This window comes from Rhinopithecus roxellana, chromosome 7, assembly GCF_007565055.1.
Source record: "Rhinopithecus roxellana isolate Shanxi Qingling chromosome 7, ASM756505v1, whole genome shotgun sequence".
Classification (NCBI taxonomy): domain Eukaryota; kingdom Metazoa; phylum Chordata; class Mammalia; order Primates; family Cercopithecidae; genus Rhinopithecus; species Rhinopithecus roxellana.
Window position 1 is genome coordinate 81,566,315 of NC_044555.1, and position 19,431 is coordinate 81,585,745.

General features: G+C 38.2%; 2 protein-coding genes across 6 annotated transcripts in view; one reads left to right on the forward strand and one right to left on the reverse strand.

The window, feature by feature from the left end:
- Positions 1-11,080, forward strand: part of ZRSR2 (zinc finger CCCH-type, RNA binding motif and serine/arginine rich 2) — a 35,152-nt gene extending 24,072 nt beyond the window's left edge. Inside the window, exons 8-11 of one of the 2 annotated variants that reach the window (XM_010357058.2) lie at positions 3,472-3,685; positions 6,377-6,432; positions 7,998-8,107; positions 10,677-11,080. In XM_010357058.2, the coding sequence (XP_010355360.1) occupies positions 3,472-3,685; positions 6,377-6,432; positions 7,998-8,107; positions 10,677-11,062 (766 nt within the window). In that variant the 3' untranslated portion in view covers positions 11,063-11,080. Of the gene's footprint in view, positions 1-3,471; positions 3,686-6,376; positions 6,433-7,997; positions 8,108-10,562 lie in introns of both variants that reach the window. The other variant, XM_010357057.2, reaches the window with a different exon arrangement.
- Positions 11,081-13,642: 2,562 nt separating this feature from the next.
- AP1S2 (adaptor related protein complex 1 subunit sigma 2) overlaps positions 13,643-19,431 on the reverse strand; it is a 30,321-nt gene continuing 24,532 nt past the window's right edge. Inside the window, exon 5 of one of the 4 annotated variants that reach the window (XM_030933697.1) lies at positions 13,643-13,820. In XM_030933697.1, the coding sequence (XP_030789557.1) occupies positions 13,818-13,820 (3 nt within the window). In that variant the 3' untranslated portion in view covers positions 13,643-13,817. Of the gene's footprint in view, positions 15,204-15,844; positions 19,369-19,431 lie in introns of those variants that run through there. The other 3 variants (XR_004058314.1, XM_030933695.1, XM_030933696.1) reach the window with 3 other exon arrangements.

Genomic DNA, 19,431 nt, shown 5'->3' on the forward strand with positions numbered 1-19,431 from the left:
GTATTTTTTGGAGTCACAGCTTTGAGGGGAATCTATTTGTTTGTCTCCTAAAAGGTAATAATTACTAATGGAAGGTAAAACTGAGTGGTCTATTTATACCTCACTTACTTCCAAAAGTGACTTAAAGGTTCGTGATCTGGTGCATTAAATTAAAGAAAGTAAAGGAAATTGAAAGCAAGGAAAGGAAGAGAAAGTGAATTATTTTCTCCAGGTTTTTATTTCTCCGTATTTGAATGCATCTCAAGCAGATAATAAGCTGTAATTCTTTTTTTTTTTTTTTTTTTTTTTTTTTTTTTTTGAGACGGAGTCTTGCTCTGCCGCCCAGGCTGGAGTGCAGTGGCCGGCTCTCAGCTCACTGCAAGCTCCGCCTCCCGGGTTCAAGCCATTCTCCTGTCTCAGCCTCCCAAGTAGCTGGGACTACAGGCGCCCGCCTCGTCGCCCGGCTAGTTTTTTTTTGTATTTTTTAGTAGAGACGGGGTTTCACCATATTAGCCAGGATGGTCTCGATCTCCTGACCTCGTGATCCGCCCGTCTCGGCCTCCCAAAGTGCTGGGATTACAGGCTTGAGCCACCGCGCCCGGCCAATAAGCTGTAATTCTTACCAAAAAGGAAGAATCAGTGATATCTCTAGAAAGACAAAAATTTCCCTGGCACCCAATTCTAAAGGTTTCTCCCATGGAATATTTTACAAAGATATTAAATAGGAAGGTGGACAATAACTTGAATAGATGCTTTATAACAGTTGCATATGTAATTTTCATGAGAATGTTTCTTGCAGTGACCTTCGATAAATGATTGCAGCTGCACTTTGATGTGCAATGTGGGGATTCTATGTAGCGCAAAGGTAGTGGGTACCAGGAGTACCTCCTTGAGAAGAAGAAAAAGAGGAGTAGTCAGTTAGCTATACCTGAGGGGGCATTTGGATACCCACACCATTTATTGGCCATTCTTGGCCTAAGGTAATATCCAACAACTGTGGGTTTTTGCAGCAAACTGACTTAAGTATCAGAATAATGGGTAAATAGTATGCCCGAAACCAGTGGTTCCCAAATATGGCTGATCTTCAGGACCAGGTAGGGAGCTACTTTGAAAATATGGGTCCCCCACCCCTTGAGGTCTGATCAGATGGTCTAGGGTAGGAAGTAAGAAATCTCAGTTCTTCCCAGGTAATTCTGAGAACCACACAGGCTTGGAACGGCAGCTTTAGGCTGCCTTCGTAAATGTCACTTCCCTTAGCTGAGTTTTCAGTAAAAACTCTAGGGCTGGCCTTTTGTATACACTTAGATTATAAGGACTGTCTTTAGGCCAGGTGGGAGTTTTCCCCAGACAGGGACTTCAGTTCTATTCCAAAACTGACAAATGCTTATTTGACATCCTGGGAACTAGGGCCAAGTTCATTCAGATCTAAGAATCCCTTGAGCAGAATTTTAACCTCATTAAATTGGTTCCTTGTTTAATTCTGTGCATGCTTCATACTTATAACATTTTGATTCACTGTTAGTGTTGCCAGCCAGGTTGAGTCTTTGCTCTTTGTTCTGTCAGTAGTTGGGAAGAGGGATCTCATTGCAAGGTCTCTAATTGAATCATCCAGGAGGTCATTTGGAAAATAGAAAATTTCACATTAATGAACACTGATTAAGCATTTCTGAGCTGAGCATGGTGTATGCTGGGCGTTCTGTAAGCATTATCTCAGTAGGTGCTTAGATAGACATTACAGATGTGGAAAGTGAGTGTGATTAAACATTTAGTCATTTTAGGACCAGTGTTATTTTTTCCCAACATGTCCTATTCTTCAACTCTCTTTCTTCCTAAATTCTGTGGACTCCCCCAGCAAAAAAAAAAAAAGTTTTTTTCTTACCAATTTTTGACTAGCAACCTAACCAGGAAAATTTTGTTTATTTGGAACCTTGAACTACATTTTTCCTCCTCATTGTATGTTAGGAGAAGGAAGTAAGTAAGAAAGTAAACTCATATGAAGGATTTTTGAAATATTACTCAGGTACAGTCTAGTCAGCTTAGCCTTGGTCTAGTTTAAACTATGAAAAGAAAATCGTTCTTCATAATGGTTAGCCACCTTCATTAAATAAGAAATAAATGATGCAGGTATGGTAGCTCATACCTGTAATCCCAGAGCTTTGGGAGGCTGAGGCAGGAGGATCACTTGAAGCCAGGAGTGCGAGACCAGCCTGGGCAGCATAGCGAGACCCCATCCCTACAAAAATAAAAAAGTTATCCAGGCATGGTGGCATGCGCCTGTGGCATGCGCCAGCTACTCAAGATGCTGAGGCAGTAGGATCACTTGAGCCCGGGGAATTCAAGGTTGCAGTGAAGTATGGTCATACCATCGCACTCCAGCCTGTATGACACAACAAGACCCTGTCTCAAAAACAAATTATATTTATTACACCCTATCATGGACAGGCACCAGATAGTAGATTAATGCAGATGTCTTGGATCCCTCTCTTCCAAGCCATGTGACTTGGGCAAGTGTGCTTTTCTAGGTCTCAGCTTCCTTCTTTGCAAAGTGGAGAAAATACTAGTCCCCACTGTCCTAAAGGGATATAAGGACCAGAGGGGAAAAATGTAAAAATGCCATGAAAGCTACAAGATGCTGTACACAGATCAGATTGAATTGCTTCATTAACTGGAAATTCTAAATTCTTGGATTACTATATTGTGTAAACATGGAGTCCACTGACGGTTGTACAGAACCAGGATTGCATTGTTAGTTCCCACCTTCCTCTCAGCAGTCCCGCATGTGACATCTTCATGCCTATCACCACATCCTGTCACACCAATCAGCAGGCCTTCTTTTCCCCTATGGTTCAACATGTACAGGCTTCCTGAACTTCATTCAAAGGCAGCTGAATGGTATATGAACTCTGAAATGTTTCCAGCTTGACATTAAAACAGCAAGTGCCAAGTTTCAGCACTTAAAAAAAATCCCCTTAAGCGCTGAAACTTGGCATCTGAGTGGGGTTTCTTCTCTTTCAGTTAAGTCAAAACAACTAAATGACATGAGTTTCTATCTCAAAATTTAAAGCAAGTGTTTTTTTTTGTTTGTTTGTTTTTTGTTTGAGATGGAGTTTCGCTTTTGTTGCCCAAGCTGGAGTGCAATGGTGCGATCTCAGCTCACTGCAACCTCCGCCTCCCAAGTAGCTGGGATTGTAGGCGCTACCCTACAATGGAGCAGTGCAGAAGGGATGACTACCTCCCAAGTAGCTGGGATTGTAGGTGCTACAGGCGCACACCAACACGCCCGGCTAATTTTTTGTATTTTTAGTAGAATTGGGGTTTTACCATGTTAGCCAGGCTGGTCTCAAACTCTGGACCTCAGGTGATTCGCCCGCCTCGGCCTCCCAAAGTGTTGGGATTACAGGCGTGAACCACCACGCCTAGTCTAAAGCAGGTGTTTTGTGTGTAATTTTCAACTATTGGTCTAGTGAATTTAAGTTTTTCTTTCATATGCAGATGTTCACGTAAACATAATTTCCCAACATCCAGTCCTACCCTTCTTATTAAGAGCATGTTTACAACATTTGGAATGGAGCAGTGCAGAAGGGATGACTATGACCCTGATGCAAGCCTGGAGTACAGCGAGGAAGAAACCTACCAGCAGTTCCTAGATTTCTATGAGGATGTGTTGCCCGAGTTCAAGAACGTGGGGAAAGTGATTCAGTTCAAGGTGGGCATGCGTGTGGAGGAGGGGACTGGTTTGCTTCACCCTGCAGTACTTAATGGCCCAAGAGAGCTGGGACACAGGCTCAGCTGGGGTCAGGCATGCTGACACTCTGTAACTGTGACTTCCCTCTTTCTCTCTTTCCACCCCCTACCTCGTTGCCAATGTCGCGTCAATACCACATGAAATCATAAACATGTATTAGCATGGTATTTCCTGAATGCTAGGGGTCTAGATTGCAAAGGATCTTTCATTTATTTGGGAGCTTTGTGCTCCAGTTCTTTTCCAGCACATGCATTCTCTGTATCAGGTCCCCTGCACATAGCCATCCAGTACTTCACTTAGAAGCTGCATGTGACAAACGGTGCATTCCCTTCCTTCCTCTGTAGGTGGCTTCCATGTACAGTGTGACACAACTTCACTCACTAAGTTTGTTGGTTCATTGTGTTGACAGTACCAGCTTAGCTTCCACCCAAGGTGTATGTTCTTTCTTCTGGAGCCACACAGGAACATAAACCACATAAACCTAGATTCCACCACCCCCTCCACTGCTTTTTTTACATTCTTTTTATTCATTGGATACTTTCAATACTGAATATAATATTATACAAACCATGGTCTGTGATGCAGCATAGTTGGTGAAAAAGGCATTCAGATGACACATAATTATTTTAAAATATTCCTTAGTGCAAGGGTAAGGCCAGATGTAATCTCTGCTGCTCCCAGGACCCATTCGTTGAATTCTAACAGGGTGAAGCTTCCTGCCTTGTCTGTGATTTCGTCAGATCTGAACTGGAATGCCTTGGTTATGGTAAGGCAGGGAAATTGTCCCATAATTTGGGAAAAGACAGGAATAATACTGTGAATTTTTTCCTGCAAGTTGCAAATGATGATGAAAAGTTGGAACACCCCCCAAAAAACAAAGATATTCCTGACATTGAAGGCTATACTTCTATCAACTGATTTCAATATTTTTAAAAATTCTTTTTTATTTTTTTTTCCTCCTTAACCTTTTGTTTCTGGGGCATATGCCTTTCTGTCTTCACACTACTTGTCAGCACAAGCAATAACTGCTGAAGTGGAACTGCCTGGTCACACCCACACAATACCATGTTAGAAGCACTGGACGAGGAGGCCATGTGGTTTGACTGGCCTTGCCACTTCTTCCTGCCTTTTCCTTATCCTGAAAGTGAGGGGACTGGATTACATCAGCGGTTTTCCTCGTAGGGTTTCTTGATTACACTGCTTCTGTGAAGTGGTAGTGGGAGGGCTGCTTTCAGAACTTCAGAGTAGTTCATGGAAATTGCACCCTTACTTGCAACAGGCTGCACCCACAAACCACAACCACCTCAACGTAGTTTTTCTTTTGTTCAGAGTTCTCTCACCCTAGCTTGCACAGCTGACATGCACTCCCGAGGCCTTTTATTCTTCCTTCTAAGGGTGGTGTTACAAATTGTCATTGAGTATGGATCCCGCTCGTTTTTGGATACCCTAAGAAAATACTCTGGGACAAATTTGTAAAATTATAGATTCATTTTGAACATAAATGCTAAACACTAGTATGAATATTCGAGGACCTTTTTATATACTATTATGTAAAAACAAATCAGATTTGTCATTGTTGAAGGCAAATGATCAAATATTTAACCTAACTAGTAATAGGAACAGTACATATGAAAATGGGATGATATTCACACCTATCAGGCAAAAAATTATAAATTCTATTAATACCAAGGGTAGATGAGGATGTGTACATTAGTAAAACCACTTCAGAGAGCAGTTTGTCAATAACTAGTGAAGGTACGTGTAATCTATAAATTGGCTATGCACAGTAGAGAGATCTTTATACCCACAGAGACCTGTTTAAGAATGCTGACTGCAGTACTGTTTGTGGATGAACAATTGGAAGCATCTTGAAAAACCATCATTCTAGAGGAGTAGATAAGTTTTATTTTTTGGTATATCCAGTATACAGTAGTTAAGTTTATGTGACTACATCTTGAAAAAAGAATATGGAATAAATACTATTTCTATAAAATTTTAAAACATACAAAGCAACACTATGTTGTTTATCAATACATATTACCTGTTTCTTTGCATATGTATACATAAATATGTGTATACCCATTATAAATAATAGACATTTATATGTATGATACATATGTGTGGGTTTTGGCATGCATATGATATATGTATATATGCCTGCATCTGTGTATTTGTATTTGTGTCTGTGTAGGTCTATGTATGTAATATGTGTGTTTGTGTTTGGAATGTGAAGGCTACACTCAACCTGTGGAGAGTGTTCGGCTTTGTGATGGAGGAGGGAGAAGAATGGGATAGAAGGGCTTCAACTGGATCTTTAATGTTTTACATATGTAAAAATTCTCATTCAAAAGTGGAAAACGTTAGTGTTAAATCTGGGTAGTGTGTATATAGGCTGATTGATATCTTCTGTATTTTTATGGATGTGTGAAACATTTCATATTTGTGGGAAAAAACAGACCTGGACCAACAGGGATCAGGCACATTGCCATGTGCCAAGGACGCCTTAAATAGATGCCAGAGTCAGCTAGTATCTCTATTTTGGAATCTTTGATTGGTAACTGCTTTGGGGAATGTTAGCCTGGACAAACATTTGATGAATGGCTGGTTTCTTTTCTGGAATTGTTTATGATAGCATTCTTCATTGCTCCCTAGGTCAGCTGCAATTTGGAACCTCACCTGAGGGGCAATGTATACGTTCAGTACCAGTCGTAAGTATTCTGCTTGTGAGTGTCTTCCTGATTTGTCACAGTTTGTTGTTCTGTTTCTGTTGATGTCTGGGATTTTTCCACTGGATATATAACTTTCATATATTTTATTTCTAATGTTTTTATTTTTATTTTTATTTTTATTTTTTTTGAGATGGAGTTTCACTCTTGTTGCCCAGGCTAGAGTGCAATGGCGTGGTCTCAGCTCACTGCAACCTCCACCTCCCAGGTTCAAGTGATTCTCCTGCCTCGGCCTCCTGAGTAACTGGGATGACAAGTGCCTGCCACCATGCCTGGCTAATGTTTTGTATTTTTAGTAGAGATGGGGTTTTACCATGATGACCAGGCTGGTCTTGAACTCCTGACCTCCGGCGATCCACCTGCCTCAGCCTCCCAAAGTACTGGGATTACAGGCATAAGCCACCGCACTTGGCCCAGCTTTCATATATTTTAAAATATTTAAATAAAATTAAAATTTAAATAAATCTAAATATTTAAAACTTAAATATTAAGAGTTGAAACAGAAATATAGAATGGATGTGAAAATAACATAAGCTGGGCATGGTAGCTCACACCTGTCATCCCAACACTTTTGGAGGCTGAAGTGGGAGGATTGCTTGAGGCCAGGAGTTCAAGACCAGCCTGGTTAACATGGCGAAACCCCATCTCTACTAAAACTACAAAAAATTAGCCAGGTGTGGTGGCAGCCACCTGTAATCCCAGCTACTCAGGAGGCTGAGACAGGAGAATCACTTGAAGAGAGACCTCATCTCTACAAAAAATAAAACAATTAGCCGAATGTGGTGGCATGTGCTGGCAGTCCCAGCTCTTTGTGAGGCTGAGGCAGGAGGATCACTTGAGCCCAGGAGGTCGAGGCTGTAGTGAGGTATGACTATACCACTGCACTCTAGCCTGGGGGACAGAGTGAGAGTGAGACTCCATCTCAAAAAGAAAAAATAATACATTTATATTTCATTCTTTGTCTATTTACATAGCTTTGAATGTTTTACAATGTGGTTATATTATTACTCATAATTTTAATAATTAAAATACAAACTAAAAAGGGATAACTAGAATAGAGAACATAAAAGCATTTATAGTGAAAGAGGCAGAGATTGAAGCCCAAAATCATCTTAGTGTGCATTTGACCAGCTAAGAGAGCAATTACTGTATCATTTCTGCTTATCTTGCTGTTTGCCTAGGCCATACTATAGCTAATGGGTTAAATTAACCAGTGTAATAAGAAGAACAGCAATCCTGTCTGAGAAAGAATAGGCCCTAGCAGTGGAAAACACTTCTGCATTTTTAATGGTCCAGTCTTTTGGATTAAGAAGCTTTCATTCAAGCCAATTTCCATGCATTGAAACCTCTCCGAGGGTTAGTAAAAAGGGTTCCTGAATAAACTGTGAGCTTCGGGAGCTTGAATATTTTAATGACTCTTCCCTAGGTACAAAATCAGTGAACTTGGTGGTCCTACAATAAATTAATAACGGGATTAATTAATAGTCGGGCTAATCTACATATCAGGAAGTTACTGTAAAGCGTATCATTTGATTTTTGGTTTAAAGGGAAGAAGAATGCCAAGCAGCCCTTTCTCTGTTTAACGGGCGATGGTATGCGGGACGACAGCTGCAGTGTGAATTCTGCCCAGTGACCCGGTGGAAAATGGCGATTTGTGGTAAAAGACAAAGTGATGATTTTTTTCCTCAATTGTTCCACTGCTATATAAAGGGATACTCTTTGGGGAAAACCCAGTATTTTAAAGTGGTGAGGCATAGCTTTTTGCCTCACACAGTAGATGAGCAGAGAACTTTATAGAAACAACACCACAGTTTAGATCTGTAACCGACCTCATGAGTTACTTGATAGATGAAGTGATTGAGGTCACAACGTATTGGTGACAGAGTTGGGGCTAGAATTCCAGTCTTCCAGTCTTCAGTCCTGGGCTCTGTGTCTGACAAATCAGGAAGCCTAAGGAGTTACGTCTGTGGAAGCCCCATTTCCCTTGTTGCAGTTTCAGAGGTATTTTCTATTCATTGGCTCACCTCACTTGAGCTGTTTCTTTCTTTCTTTCTTTCTTTCTTTCTTTCTTTCTTTCCATCTTTATCCCTAATGAATCTTCTGTCATCACCACCTACATTACCTTACCCATAGCATTTCCTGCCTTACTTGGAATACATGCTTCTGTGCCCTAGAGGCTAGTTGTAGGCTTGGGATCAGTTAAACATGCATGCAGTCAGACTGACATCGGACAGTGGCAACCCAATCAGGAAATGATCCAGTCTTGTGCAGAGAGCAGCCAGCAGTTTTGAAGGCCTAGTTATGTTGTGATTTCTCTCAGTGGGCTGTTCCCCAGGTGAAAACAGATGAACTCTAAATGCCTCTGGGGAGCACTTATCTTACCCTTTACTTATGTTTCTTTGCTCTACACATGCCTGCTTAACAGAATCTTTGGCAAGCTTGTCTTCCTGGATGCTGTCATTTTGAAACCATTTATGAAGGGAAAAGAAAGATTTTAGGATTCCTTGCTAAGGGAAACTAGAAGAACCATTACACTTGAAGTTTAAAGACTCGGGGGAAGAAAGAGATGGAATTGTTCACTCCATAAAGGCAGTTACTTTTGTCAGTTCCTGGGAATCCAGTGTGATTTCAGTGAGGAGCTTCTGAGTGTCGCCTTGACTCCTCCAAAGCAGGGGACTATTTCATTTAAAAAAAAAAAAAAAAAGCTTCATTTTTTTCCTTATTGACTAAAGATACTGAGCATCTTCTCATTATTGGCCATTTGTTTGTCTTCTTTGGGGAGATGTCTTTTTGGATCCTTTGCCCATTTTCTAACTAGGCTCTTTGTCTTTTTATTATTGAGTTGTAAGAGTTCTTGGTACATTCTCCATACAAGTACCTGGTCACAAATGTGATTTGCAGATATTTTCTCCCATTTTGTAGGTTGTCTTTTCACTTCGTGTTCTTTCGAAATACAAGTTTTAAATTTTGATGAAGTTCAATTTACCTATTTTTGTGTTTGTGCTTTTGGTGTCACATCTAGGATGACATTGCTTAGCCCAGGGTCACAAAGATTTACTTGTATGTTTTCTTCAGAGTCATAGTTCATTTCTTAACATTTAGGTCTTGGATGCAGTTTGAGTTAATTTTTGTCTATAGTATGTGGTACGGAGGTATTTCACTTCTAACTGTTGTGCATATCTGGGGAATTTACTGCTTTTAAAAAACGTTTGAGAACCCCAAAGATCTCAAAATTGTTCAAATAGATTTTATCTTTGATAGGAGTCTTCTGTATTAAAAGCATTTAGTGAATTTGAAGCATTAGTGTAATGTTTATAATCTTAAAGTGTAAACAAAATATAGACTCCTCCATGTTTAACAGGCCTTCTCTTTTGTTTTTTTGTTTTTTTGAGAGTGAGCCTCACTCTGTCACCCAGGCTGGAGTGCAGTGGCATGATTTCAGCTCACTGCAACCTCCACCTCTTGGGTTTAAGTGATTCTCATGCCTCAGCCTCCTGAGTAGCTGGAATTACAAGCGCCTGCCACCACGCCCAGCTAATTTTTGTATTTTTAGTAGAGGTGGGGTTTCGCCATGTTGGCCAGGCTGGTCTCAAACTCCTGACCTCAGGTGATCTGCCCGCCTCAGCCTCCCACAGTGTTAGGATTACAGGTGTGAGCCACCACGACTGGCCAGGCCTTCTCTTTTGACCAGTGGTTCTGGCCTGTCACCTCCATGCCATCAAACCATGCTACCACAGGGACCCAAAGAGCTGGCTATTTGATGTTAATCAGGGATCAAAATCGCCAGTCAGTGGGAAGGTGAAACCTGGAAAAGATAACGTGGTCACCATTTGTTCAGTTGCAGTCTGCACCATAATCCAGTAGGGGCACGGGCTATTCTGCTTAATGAAAACTTCTGATTTGTTACCTTTCAGAGTGTCACTTGTTAGAGCATGTTTGACATTGTGGGAACCAAATTATGACATCAATTTATGTAAGCCCCTTTTACATAATACACAGTAGAAAATAGTTCTAGCATATCCAAACATCAGAAATGTACCTTCTGAAAAGGATAAAGTAGCATCTTCAGAATATGCCGTGATAAGTGCTGTTTCATCACTGTGCCCTTGCAGGGTTATTTGAAATACAACAATGTCCAAGAGGAAAGCACTGCAACTTTCTTCATGTGTTCAGAAATCCCAACAATGAATTCTGGGAAGCTAATAGAGACATCTACTTGTCTCCAGATCGGACTGGCTCCTCCTTTGGGAAGAACTCCGAAAGGAGGGAGAGGATGGGTCACCACGACGACTACTACAGCAGGCTGCGGGGAAGGAGAAACCCTAGTCCAGACCACTCCTACAAAAGAAATGGGGAATCCGAGAGGAAAAGGAGTAGTCACAGGGGGAAGAAATCTCACAAACGCACATCAAAGAGTCGGGAGAGGCACAATTCACGAAGCAGAGGAAGAAATAGGGACCACAGCAGGGACCGCAGCCGCGGCCGGGGCAGCCGGAGCCGGAGCCGCAGGAGCCGCCGCAGCCGGAGCCAAAGTTCCTCTAGGTCCCGAAGTCGTGGCAGGAGGAGGTCGGGTAATAAAGACAGAACTGTTCAGAGTCCCAAATCTAAATAAACTAGTTTTGTTCTTAAATGATTGTATATCTTATTTATTATGGTTGCTACATACTCGGATAGAAGGCTATGAACGCAGATGGGTTTGCAAGTCTGGCTGAACCCTATGTAGCCTGGGATTCTGTTTAAAAATATTTTTTATTCTCTTATAATCATGAAGTATGGTTAGTATAGAAAACATAAAATACATAAATAACAACATGAAAATTACTTGTAATCCTAACCCTGAGAGAGAACTAAACATCGGAGCATTGTTTTAGTGTGTACACTTTTTTCTTTTTTAGAGATAGGTTCTCACGAGCAGTGACATGATCATAGCTCACTGCAGCCTCAAACTCTCGGGCTCAGGTGATCTTCCCACCTCAGCCACCCAAGTAGCTGAGACTACAAGGTACACACCACCACACCTGGCTAATTTTTAAACATTTTTTTGGTGAAGACAGCGTTTTGCCATGTTGCTCAAGCTGGTCTTGAACTCCTGGACTCAAGTGATCCTCCCACCTTGTCTTCCCAAAGGGCTGGGATTATAGGTGTGAGCCACCACAGCCAGCCCTATGTACACATCTTTTTATACAAAGAACATATATGAATGCAGTTGAATATGCTTTTATTCACAAGAAGCATTGTCATATTTCATCAAGCCCTATTCTTCGTTTTATTCACTGCACAATATGGATCTATCAGTTTTTTCAACCATATCCTCATTGCTAGATTTTTAATTTTGTACTATTAAAGAATCCTGTGCTGAAAACAATCCTGTGATGGATTTTCTTAAATACTTCCACATATTTTTGATCATTTCCTTAGGATAAATTGTATCAAGGAGATGAATACTAAAATATTTCCAAGTTGCCTGCCAGAAGGCTACAAAAAAATTACGTCAACAATAAACTTCACTGCTCCCACAATGCTAAGTAATTTTAATCCTTACCAATTTGATAAATTTTATGTGTTCACATATTTAATGTTTTTTGATTCTTGTTTGCCCCCTACCCCTTTTTTTAGAGACAGGGTCTTGCTGTGTTGCCCAGGCTGGAGTGCAGTGGCTGTTCACATGATCACTGTGCACTATAGCCTCAAACTCCTGGGCTCAAGTGATCCTCTTGGCTCAGCCTCCAGAATAGCTGAGATTACCAGGTGAGCGCCACTGCGCCCTGCTTGTTTGCCTTTTATTAATAATCTGTTGGATTTGTCTGTATGTAATAGCTGAACAGCTTTTTTTGCTTTAAAGGTCACTTTCTCAGTTTTAAAGTACTGATGGGCAAAGTCCATTTTCTTCCTCCTACTCTTCAGCTGGGGGCCGTCATGGTGTACTTTTTAAAATAGTGTGTTGGCAAGTTCTTTATATAGGAGTAAAGTTTATTTTTGTCATTTCCAGAAATATTAGGGTCATTGGTACTAAATATGCCTAGTGTTAAAGCAATCCTGGTATAAAAATCATAACAGAATGGTCAGAGAATAGAACCTAATGCAGAAAAAGCTTCGGGCAAAATATTATACCTAGATTTCAGATCATAAATAAGATGCTCCCCAGCTTTATCTATTTTTTGTAACTTTCTTTCCATTGACATACTTGGGATCTTGAATTTTGGAGTATGTGACATTTGTCAATTTGAGATTTGGGAATAAGGATTTAAAACATACATAAAATACTGAAACGTTAACGAAATTTAAATAGGAAGAAAGTTTCCTCAAAATTGGGATTTCTGCATGATATCTGTTAAGGATGAGAGTTCTTTAATGTGTAGTGAATAAAAGAAATCATGCATGTGGTCCAGGATAATTTCACTTTAAAAAGTTGGATTTGTTCCAGACTCTAAATGCCTGCTTCACCCTGAAAATGATTGCCCTAGAACTATCTACTGATTTCAGTAACGCCGAGTAATTATCATTAAATTCAGTATTTTTTAATACTTTTCTAAATACAGTCAAGATATATGCAATTAAATGTGGTCTGCAAAGCTGAAGTCTTAATAGATCATGGAAGATAAGAAAGAAAACCACCACCATCTTGAGCTCAAGACAACTGAGATGTTGATGACTTTCCCCTCAAATATTAATAGGCAGGGTAGAAGTGCAGGAAGTTTTTAAACCACTGACTGGTTCATTATCCTGATACATGTCCATCTTGAACATTTATTAATGTTTTTTGTATATATTGCCTGATGACTATTTATGTTTCAAAAATTCCAACTATACATTGCTGGCAGAAGCCCACAGGCCTGTTTTCAGTGAATAGCTAGCTGTATGTTGGAGGCTTTTTAAACCTATAAATGTCTTTTTTTCCAATAAACTAGCAACTTAATTTGATGGTAGTTCCTGCCTCCTTCTTAAATATCCCAGTTTTAGAATGTAACATTTCCTATCTGTAGTAATAGGAGGTCCCTTAACTATCATGATAACCATATATTTGATTTGTTGCATAGATTAGGTAGTACAGTCTGCAAATATTAGTCCCTTTCTGTTGCATGTGCTAGCACCTTCAGTTCACAAGGGGGTAAGAGGAATCCAGTTGATCTGAAATACCTTTTGAGTAATAATCTAAGTTGTTCATTCAGAAAGAGTAGAAAAGTCAACTGCATCAAGGTTTTAAAAGCAGCATTTATTGAAAATAAATGTGTAGATAAGCTCTCAGTAGCATGGAATCCACGTTATTTTTTAATGAAGTACATGAAGACTCCTTAGATCTTCCACCATGTATCTTGTGTGTGCTTATAACAACCACCATATTCAAATGGAGGGGAATTTTCAACATTTTACTGAAAAAAAAATTAGAAATTCTTCCTTCAGCAGCTCTCCATAGTTTGACAAACTTGGAAAGAGATAAAAACACACTCCAGTGTTTATACGTTGAACATTTATTACAACTAATTGGCGATGTGATAAGACAGTGCTCACGTGGCCTGAATATTGGTCACAATCACAACAAAGCTTAATCCAGCCCAGCATATACAAGTGAAAATATAAACCGTGAAGACATGTTTAGATATGTATAGGTACTTAGAAAAGTGACGCTGAACAATTATATAGCTTTAAAAAATAGAGCCAACTAATGCCATTTTACCTCATTTAACTCTCACTTTTTTATATGAAACGTGTCTTTTTAAATTTTTATAAGACTTCTGTTAACTAGGCAGTGCCATGGAAAGAAAGGAAGTTGCTGTGAAGTGTGCAGCACTTCTAAGTGGAGGGAAGCAAAATAAATTTGGCTTTAACAAATACCCCAGAGGGAACATTCATGCTTTAAACAATGACTTTATACATAACACTGTGAAGACAGCAACTCGTTTTTTGTAAGATACTGTTATGAAGAATTCCTGGAAAATTAACATTCTCACTTTATTTTGGGGCATCAAAAACAACTCAACTAAGTATGTGATTATGACCACAAAAAATTCATCTCAGGAGTCGAATGTGCCTTGGCCTTAAAAATTATGTGCTTACTACTGTGAAACAATCCTGTTTCTCATCCCAGATTCAGAATGCCTAAGAAATAATTTTTAGTGTAGGAAGTATTCCAATTTAGTCATTAAAAATAATCTGTATTCCTTTAAAAAAAAAAAAAAAAAGGTATGTAATTTCCAATACAAGTCTTTGGAGTAAATTTGCTTTTTAAAGTTTCAAAGAAGTTAAGTTTCCATTCATTTGATATGTGACCTGTCAATTCCTTTTTTTTTTCATATACTGAAATGCTGCACTAGTCTTTGGTTTCATAAAACCAGGTTTCACATTATAATTTAAGAGTTTCCTTGGTCAAATGCAATAATAAATGTATACTGCCTGATTGATTTTACATGTATATGTGCCATTTTCATATGTGCACATAATCAGATTAAGAGAAACTGACCTTTAAACCTTAAAATATCCAGAAAAGGATCTTTTTCTGCACCGTTCTAATTCATATTTAAGTCCCTTATCACTTAATTAACTAAAGTTCCCTTTAAAAAAAATTGTGTAGGCATGAATGAAGCGGCTTAGCAAAACAGTAATACTGACAAGACATCATCTTACACCATTAGCTAACATGGACATGAAGGGAGTGACCATCTACAGTGTGTGAAATGCCACAAGAAGTCATCAACAAGGGAGGAGAGTTATGTCAGTCCAATTTCTTCAAGAACACTACGTGGGGTTTCAGCTTCCTGTGGAGGGAAAATGTGAGACTCTGGTAAGCAGATCCAGGGAGTCTTGAGAATGTGAAAAATTGACATGGAAGAACATGCTTGTTTTAGAGACTCAAGAAAGCAATTTTGTGTCACTGTAGCATTTTACTAGTGACAGTCATTGGTTATTTAGGGTTTTGTGCCCCAAACATTGGAGACCACAAAAGGACGTTTTCAGCATTCATTAAGTACCTGCTAATTACCTACCGATGTGCTAGATGCCATTGCTGTCATGCAAAAAGCAGTCAAGCCCAATGCAAACCAGTTGGCAATTTATGAAATCACTGCTACTCACATATATATGAAAGATAAGTTATCTTAGTGGTAAAATTCAAAACCTCTTCCCTCCGAGTTCCCACAGTTCTTAGCCTAATGTTGTGTTCCATGCTTTTTGTCACATGCATTTATAGAAATGTCTTCCTCTTGGAGTTTTTAGTTAACTGTGTCCACAGCAGCAAGTCTTCAGAAACAGCTATCTTCCCAGACCTCCCCAGTGCAACCAATGGCATCACTAGAGGCCACATATAGAAAGAATGCCCTGGGCCAAAGGCATTTTTATTCTATGTAGCAACCAATACTGGTTTTTAAATGTCAAAGGAGTTCAAAACAAAGCAAGCATATCCAGAAAAAAAATATTTAAAAATTTTCCGAAGTGGCTGATTTTTTTGCAAATCACAAAATAAAGGACCAAGGAGGCCAACTTTCAGGTATTACTAGCAACGAATTTTGTAATTAAAAGGCAACACTATATTTTAATGAGGGAAAATAATATACATTTTTGTTATCCAGTAATAAACTTACTTTTGCATCCTAATCATGGTACAGCACAAAACAAGGAGAAGAGAAATTATATTAAACCATAAATCTTTAGAATATTAATTGCAATCAAGCACTTCATGGTGTAATCTTAAGTAAATTACTTAAACTCTACGGTCTGTTTCCTTATTTGGAAAACGTGGATAATAGTACTTACCTTCATATGTTGAGATTAAGTGAGTTAAGGCTCTGCCTAATTTATAGAAAGTGCTCCAAAATGTTAGGTTATATAGTTACACAATGGAAATCTAAATGATTTAGCATTTATTATTAAATGCAAGTACCATATACCAATTCTACTTATAAAGCTCATATGATGACCTTTTAGTATGTCTGCATAGTAATAAAAATGGGTAAAAATCAGCTTTAGTGAAAAAGGTATTTTCTTAAAAAGAGTCTAACCTATGAAGTATTCTTGCCCCCTCAAATTGAACCTCAATCTAGTCAGGTTACAGATCTAAACAGAGATGAGGGATATAAGAATAGCTAAACATTGCCACATGAATACGATGGCCAAATCCATAAGGTAAGACATCCTGCAGCATAAATGACCTGGTTTTTAAAAAAAAAAATGGCAAGGGGGGATAAAGCAGAAGACTTGTTAAAGATTAAAAGAGACTTAAAAGACACATCAATCAGATACGTGAGAGTCTTGGTTGGAATCTGATTCTAACAAACCAAATATAAAAAGGCATTTTTCAGACAATTAGGAAAAACTGAGCCAGGCACAAGATATTAATTATTAATACCTGTTAATTTTGTGGGGCATGGTACTTTATCTGTTAGGGACACAGACTGAAGTATTAAAGACAAACTGACAAGATGTCTAAGACTTGCTCTAAGATACTGAGGCAAAAATCCGGGGAGTGGTTGGGTAAACAGTATTAAGTTGATGGTTCTTGAAGCTCAGTGATGTGTACACAAGGGTTCTTTATACTATTTCCTATACTCGTGAGTCTTGAAGTTTTCATGATTAAGTTTTTTAAGAAAGTCCAGTGGAAATGATACAACACCCAAGAGTGATGTAAGCCAATCTCTTTCATTTATATTTAGCCTTAAGCATTAAATACACTGAGAGAATGACATCTAAATCACATATTCAAGAAAAATTTAAAATAATTATTTCCATGTAATGTTAAATAGTCTAAAAGTTCATGTAGCCTTGAATGTATCAATTAAATAATGCCTCCATTGAATTCTACACAGTTTACATTCTCAGCTTCTCCATGTAAAAATGTCCCACAGCTACTCCTTGGAGCTGGTCAGACTTTTCCCCATGTGCTCACTGCCTGCAATCTTATATAGCATTTCCTGAAGATAATCAATCATACTGCTTATCAAATATGCATTATTGAAAATATTTGTCCTTTCTAAAAGGCCTAGTTTCAAATAATTATTTACATATTTTATTATTGTGAGACTTGTACACGTAGAGTTTTAAAATAAATTGTGTTGATAATATAAAATGGAACTTACACATGTTCACACTGAAATTGCAGCTCAAAATTACGGAGAAAAACTGTTATCTAAAGTCATAAAATTTACAGAAACAGAAAGTCGAATTGTGGTTGCCAGGGGCTGGGGGAGAGGGGGATATGGGGAATTGCTGATTAATGGGTACAGAGTTTCAGTTCTGCAAGACGAAAAAGTCCTGCAGATCTGCTGCACAACAATGTGAATATACTTAACACAACTGAACCGTACACTTAAAACTGCGTAAGATGGTGAATTCTGTGTTAATGTGTTTTTAACCACAATTTTAAAAATTTGCCTAGAAAATGAACATACAAAACGTTATTTTATGAGGGATGGAAAAGAAAAAAAGTCATTCACATGAGACGAAGTACATGCAATACTTTTATTTTAGACATGCAAGGAAAGCTATTTCAGAATCTACTAATTTAAAGCAAGCAGCTGTATACAGATAGCAAAAGAAGCAACATTTTGTTACAGCTTAGCACAAGGCATCCAACACAAACAGGCATGAGACAATGCATATTTATGTAGCATTAAAACCAGATGAATAACATATTGTGGGGCAGGAGGAGGAAAGGAGGGGAAAAATAGAAATGAAAGACCAATGTTTCTCAATGCTTCCAATATATAATGCTAAATTTCCCATTTGATAGCACATCCAGGTGCTTCAAATGTAGTGCATTACAGTGAGAATGTTAAGAATGGAAAATCTTATCTGTGTACCTGCCTAATACTAAGTTTGGTCAAAACACATTTTCATAAATCTTCTTTCAGTGGTAAATCGATTTGAACATCTTGTGAAATTATTGTTTAATAACTTACTTAGGCTTTATGCTCGCTAGATATAAACAATGAATTGTTTTCCTTTTATAATAAAATAGGCTGCATGTTTTATTAAAAGAATATGCAACAGTTACCAATATTAAAGGTTTTAAAATTCAGAAATATAATGCCACAGTTAACAAAGCATTAAGTATTTAAATGAGGAATCAATATATTAGAATGCCATCACTAGTAAAATATAAGTATTTAGGTATTAAAACTGAGTATTAGAATTTTTGAACTATATAAACTCAGTATTAATGCTTTGAAAGAGTTATTAAGCAACAGATATCGCAGAACAGACTTCAGACATAGCTCTCTAATAAGTTCTTAAAGGGACTGTTTGATATTATTATATAGCACAAATGTGATTCCATAAATGTGGCACTACAGAATTTCTTAACACTGAATGTTTTAACCTTAAATGTTATATAATGGTACAAATTAATTTTAGTTTCTTGTATTATTTTCACATATACTTTTATGTGATACATTAGAACACATTCGCTCATACAGATTGTAAGATAATCACACAAAATAGTTTCTTTTTTTAACCTCAATATTTGAAGACCAAACCATACTATATATTACAGCACTGCTTATTTTGACCTAGCACTTCAGCTATATTTTCTTTGGTAAACATTTTAATGATTGTCATGTTTTCCTCTTATAAATCACAGATGGTTCATTAATGATAGTATGTATGTGTTTAAGATTTAATATTACTCAAAACACTTCTAGGTCATATTTTGTCAAGATGAGATTAAATCAGTTGCAGAGAGGAATGAGCTGTATCAAGATCACATATAGAATGAAATAAAACAGAAAAGTTTGGAATGTGAACAGGAAAAAAATACAATCATAAAAGTACTAGTTCTGAAATGTTCTACTATTATTATACAAAATAAATCACCATGCTGTGGATATTTTCTTTCATATGTATATCAGCATTCTATTTCCTCTGTGAAATTCTGCATACTCGATGAGTAGTCATTTAGTACACAGGGACATTAAAATATTCATGACGTGGCTACAAAAGAAATGCATACATTCTTACACACAGTATACAAACTGACACAGACACAATCAGATT